Source organism: Barbatula barbatula (assembly GCF_947034865.1).
Source record: "Barbatula barbatula genome assembly, chromosome: 25".
Classification (NCBI taxonomy): domain Eukaryota; kingdom Metazoa; phylum Chordata; class Actinopteri; order Cypriniformes; family Nemacheilidae; genus Barbatula; species Barbatula barbatula.
This window is the reverse complement of record NC_136788.1, coordinates 16,861,389-16,867,145: the sequence shown is the minus strand read 5'-3', so window position 1 is coordinate 16,867,145 and position 5,757 is coordinate 16,861,389. Positions and strand designations below refer to the sequence as shown.

General features: G+C 40.3%; 1 protein-coding gene across 1 annotated transcript in view; it reads right to left on the bottom strand.

Annotated features, from left to right (window-relative positions):
* Positions 1 to 4,603, bottom strand: part of nell2a (neural EGFL like 2a) — a 55,680-nt gene extending 51,077 nt beyond the window's left edge. The window contains exons 1-2 of the mRNA XM_079449770.1: positions 4,318 to 4,603; positions 3,697 to 3,825 (exon numbers count right to left, since the gene is read on the bottom strand). Coding sequence (XP_079305896.1) covers positions 3,697 to 3,825; positions 4,318 to 4,363 — 175 coding nt within the window. The 5' untranslated portion in view covers positions 4,364 to 4,603. The remainder of the gene's footprint in view (positions 1 to 3,696; positions 3,826 to 4,317) is intronic.
* Positions 4,604 to 5,757: the final 1,154 nt, after the last annotated feature.

Genomic DNA, 5,757 nt, shown 5'->3' with positions numbered 1-5,757 from the left:
ATTTGACTTTTTGAATTTGTTTTTTACAAAAAAAAATCCCGTGCTACTTAAGACTGAAATGTTTTGTGACTGAAATATCCCGTTTGCGTGCTCATCGTAATATTGACCTGCGAAAAACAATATATGCTCCGCATAGTTCTTTAAAAAACAACAAAATAAGTAAAACGCTTCAGGAGCATCCTGAGAAACCTGAAAAGCAATTCTCTCAGGGTCCTGCATTGGAATCAGCGCTCCGGTCTTAATCTTATCCGCAGGACAGATTCAGTGCTTTAGAACAAAGAAGCGGGCTCGGATGCACCAGAACGGATGTTGGTTTTACCCGCGGGGAAACAGACTCTAAATTTCCACATCCCTCTGTATTTTAATACCGCTGGTTTTCTCCAGCAAAACACATACCTGGCTGAGAGCCATAAACATAAAATGATCTGAAGCTCCTAAAAGTAGATGAAAGAATCCAGTTGGAGCAAATTCTCAGATATTTCTGGACCGCTTCTGGCCATGCAAACTCTGCTTCACACGGCGCTGCATTCGGAGATGTGTCGGGACGCAATTCATAATGCAATATAAGCATGAGTTGCATACATGCTTCAGGCATCCGCATGCGGTTGTTCATGTTAAGGTCTTAAAGTCCATATAGGAAAGAACATCTCGATTATTTCTCCTAGACATCAATGAGATTCAATGGAGAGCAAATGGAAAGCTTGAGTCTCATCTGCGTCTGAGATTTATTTCTTGAGGAAAAAGTGTCATAAATCATTAGAGTTTCAGACGTCAACAATGTCTCAAACTGAGCTCAGATTTGTCAAGTCACAGATCAAAAGTCAATATTAGTGAAGATCTCTAAACATTCTGTGCTTTCGAGTTTAGAAAAGCTTAAATGTAAAACAGGAGCTGACCGAAAAAATCTCCTCTGTAATACTGTCATGCATTAATAATAAAAGCAGAATATCTTTCCGGAAGCTCTGACAGCGGATGACAGCGCTGTCACACACGCCGAGGAGTTTCTCCTCTAGAAGAAAATCCAGTGGATGGTCAAGGGCACCTTCAGTTCCGCTGGGACGCTCCGTGACCCCCGTCTGCGTTTCAGACCGGTCTCGCTGACAGCTGGGTGGCTTGGAGACTTTAAAAAGAGAGCGGCCACGACTCACGTCCCCTGAGCTCATACGGGTCGAAGAACTACAGTTAAAAGACAACCGATGAATATTTTACGACTACATAAACACATCAAATCACCAACGTGATCGAAGGCGAAGAAATGGAGACTTGAAGAATGTTCTCAGATTCGTTTCCAGAGAAAAAGACCAAACCAGGAGTTTCTCATCAACACTGTGTTCAAATTTGCAAAAGATACCAAACAGAAGAATATGAACCCAAACATTTCTTTTGAATGATCTTTCGACACCGATCGAAGAAACACTACCAACTAAACTTTATCCTTTAAAGTGCTTTTCATAATCTTGTGTTGTAGTTAAATTGTAAACATGAAATAAAAATAACAATCAATGCAGTTTACAATGGAGAGCAAATGAAAAGCTCCAGATACACAAATCCAAAGAGAATCATATACGACACGATCAATTCCAGCTGGATAAAATCAAGCCCAACGTTTTTCTTCCACGCCCATATAACTTCTCTATCAAATCTCCTGAGCTGTGACAAAAAGCAACTTCTGCCCAATGAAACATTCATCTCAGCGTGTTTAAAATTCACCAACATAAAATCGTTGCGAGGCCCATCATCTCTAAACACACAAACATCCGTTCTCTGGTGTAAATCTCAGACTCGCTGCACCTGAATGCCCTGCTGTCCCAATTAGAGGAGGACGCTACAGCCCGCGGCTCTCAGATTTTACCCCGCTGCTCTTGATGGCCTACCCAGTGTCACTTAGAGCGTTTCTCACCGGCTCTCCGACAAGATATACACCCGGTAATGTCTGTAATGATGCCACTATGAACACGCTGTGAGTTTACTGTGTAGGTGTGCGGACAAACATCCCAGATGATTTTCAGCAAAAATAAAGGTCTGAAGGGAATATTTATGCATGTTAAAAAAGGCAGAGAGACAAAGAATGTCTTCAGAGACGGAGAGATAAAACAAGTGAATTGATTAAATCACATTATCTGTCTTCCATTCTCATCTGGCTGATGGCAAAGCGTCTGATCTCAGATCTAATGAGCTCAGGTGAGCCGAGACACATCCAAGACTTCATCAGAAAACACAACAACGTTCTAAAATCAAGAAATGCTTTGTAAAAGAATCACGACTGTACTATTTAGGTGCGTGCTGTTAGCGGTACACAAGTTCACATTTCACTTTTAACAACGTTAATGTAAAACAGCACCTTTTTGTTGTTAACAAAGAAAAGATTTCTATTTTTTGTTACAGTTGTTCGATTATTAATCACGATTAATCGCATGACATAATATACTGTGTGTCTATGTACTGTGCATATTTGTTTTGGGTTTTTTTTAAATTTGGAAATATTTATTTATCCAAATATTTATATATATATAATTTATATATGACGAGTTTGGTTCCAAATTGAGATAACTGTTTTTATAATGCTTTCATGTTTTTATTGTTTTTTTATTGTGTTAGATAGCTGTATTTTTTGTTATTATGGCTTAAATCAAAACAAACCAACTGCAGTTTGAAATTAATTGGAATTTACACTAAAGTTAAAAAAAACTGAGTTATCAAATTTTGGAACCAAACTCTTCATATTAACATATATGTTACTTTTTATATAAACATTTATTAATTTTTATATTTTTCTTGATTGTATACATGTAATGTACAAAACTTGTATTCTGTATGCGATTAATCGCGATTAATCGTTGAACAGCCGTAAAACCAACTAAAGCGCTGTATTATGTATTACAGGGCAGTAGTTGGCGATGTGTTTTTTAAATAAAAATACAGTGTAGACTTCCGACACGACTTCTGCAAAACAGGTTCGGGAAAGAAGTGTAAACTCTTATTGCGTAACTCACGGATTGCACCATGCACATGAGTTGATCGATACACAACCGCAGTCACTGTGTTTGTTCCAGTTGTTTTCCTCATCGGAACAACTGCACAGTCAAAGCGCTCTCACAAACCAAACTCTGAATTGCTAAACTCACATTGTTGCGACCTGTTGCCTCATAACATGCTTCTTAAATAGGCCGTTATTTGTCAACACCAAAATTCGTTGCAGATAAAAGCACCCAGTGCTCTGTGAGTCAGAGGACTAATCTGATTATGTGTCCTATTATTCTTCAGCGTCTGTTTCCATGAAGAACCTTTTGTTTCCAAAGAGGCTCTCAATAGTCAGAGGCCCCATGAGGGTCCATTCAGCGCAGAGGAGTCGCAAACAAACACACTTCTGCAGCTGTTGCGTTTAGAGACGTTGGTGGATATTTTGACATAGAAAACGTACTCAGCAAGCACATGCTTCAGCGTTTGAACAGTCTACAACCCTTCCAATGCATTTGGATGCAATGCAACTACAATACCAGACTGTAAAATCAGGTAGAAACAGTATTACTGTAAGGAGTTCAGATCTCAGAGGGCGCCTGCGGCCATCGCTGAAAAACCTCACACAGTCAATACTAAAATCAATATTGTGACCACAATAACCAGCATTCTGTCACACTTCGATTGTGATTGACAGCCCAGCATACGGCACAGAGAAGTTGAGTTGTTGTTTTTTACCTTGGAAAAGGAAAGCTCTCGTGTCATCGTGAAAGCCCTTCACCTGCGTTACTCCTGCAAACCCATCTGCTGGGCTGAACTCCTGGAACACGCCGATCCGAACCGCTGGATCCACTCCATACGCAGCAACTTTAACACAATCACGATATAAAATCATTACAACAGAAAACATGTCTGCACAGGTGAGATCTTCAACTTTCCTACATAATGTGCTGATGTATGTCCATGACCTTGATGTGTTAAATAGTTTATCATAAAGGTTGCACTAATACAAGTAGACTAGAAGGATGTATTTTAATAACTCTCTCACTGTTCGAGTTTAAATCATTTCCAGGGTCCCCATGAAAACCTCGTTGGCTTTATTTAACATGTAAATGTGATTAATTGTAATATATATAACAAGAGCAATGGATGACGTCAACAAAATATTTACACATCAAATGCAAACATATCCCTCGCGTGAAAGAAACATGCAACACTCCATAGCGCATCTTCTGTACTGTCAGTGAACGCGCATCGATATAACAGTGATCACATACGCGCAGCTTCAGGGCTCTACAGAAAACAATTAAACACACATCTCTATTAATAATCTAGATACAGAAAAACTGATCAGCCTACCTGATGCCACGCAAAACAACGCGAGAAACAACTGCAATAATCCCATGGTGATGAATACAATTAGTCCATGTTGTAACAGTCCCAGAGAAGGCGCACAGAAACAGTCACATGTAAACGGGGCTGTTCTTCATTTAAACATTCCCAAAGGATGAGAACACGAGAGCAGCATCATTGGATTCTGTGAACGCAAGAGAATAATCCGTAGAAAGATACGGCACAGGTGGTTAGTGCGCACCGCCGCGCATCGACTGCAGATCCGATCCACCAGCCAGCTTCTGCTCAGCGCAAGAAAACCAGCTTCCCTTTGACTTACAAACACACAAAGAGAGAGCGAGAAAAGGAGAGAGAGAGAGAGAGAGAGGGTGGAGAGATGGAGCGCGTAATCCCCCTGGTGGCGTTGCCATACATCCGACGCGGTACGCGACTTTGGACGCGACGCGAGATGAGAGAGGATGAGACGCGTCAGGATGACATCGAGATTCTGTTCGCTGTGCGTAAAAGAAAACATCATCTCTGAAAAAGTATACTTTACATGATTTTATATTTGTACAATGATTAATATATTAATGAACAATGGTTAACATCTTAGTTAGATTTAAATGGTGTTATTTTTATACATTTGAATGTTTTCGAGCTGTCAAAATGTTTTTCACCACAGAGTGACAATGATGGCAAAGGTGCTTAACTTCAAACCTATGGCTTTAGGTTTCATCTCATAAAGGAATGGCCTAGAAATGTCACTATATCACAAAACCTATTTAACTGCTTATTTATCATTTATCTTTTTGCTCTCTACATGCAGAGAATGGATGTTTTCAACGCTGGCATTCTCTTCCTGGCCTGAATATAACGCAGAACAGAGATTCAGTTATTATAACAAAGGCATGTCCCAGATTTGTTTTAACCGGTGGTTTGAGGCATTCATTGCATTGGTTTAGTGCTGTGAGCTGGTGTGCAGCGGTCCGGCTCGGTCGAAACGTTCTGGAGACTGTGAATTGATTTTTCTCTCGAGTGCTCAATTCTCAATTGAACGGGGCAGAGACACTTCAGCCATTGAAATCAGTGCTGGTCTCAAACCTGAATCTTCACCTCCCTTCACTACGACAGACCGTTACACTGCCGATGACCGTTTTGTGTGCAAACATTTATACAACAGAAATACAACATAATCAAGTCACAATCTCTAAAAAAAGTATAAGATGCTCTCTTACATTTAATAAAAAGAAAACCCTCTCCAAGTGCTCTACTAAACCCACACAGTTAATCAGATGTTATTTGGCTGTTAACAGAAGAGCTTTACTCAGCCCCGGTGGCCGGTTCGATGCTGCTGAATGACCGGTTAGCCTTATCTATGACCCAGCCGCCGTTACAGAGTCTGTGAAACATCTCACGTTGCCAAATAATCCCACCAGATCCCTTAATAACTGAAGGAAGACTCAA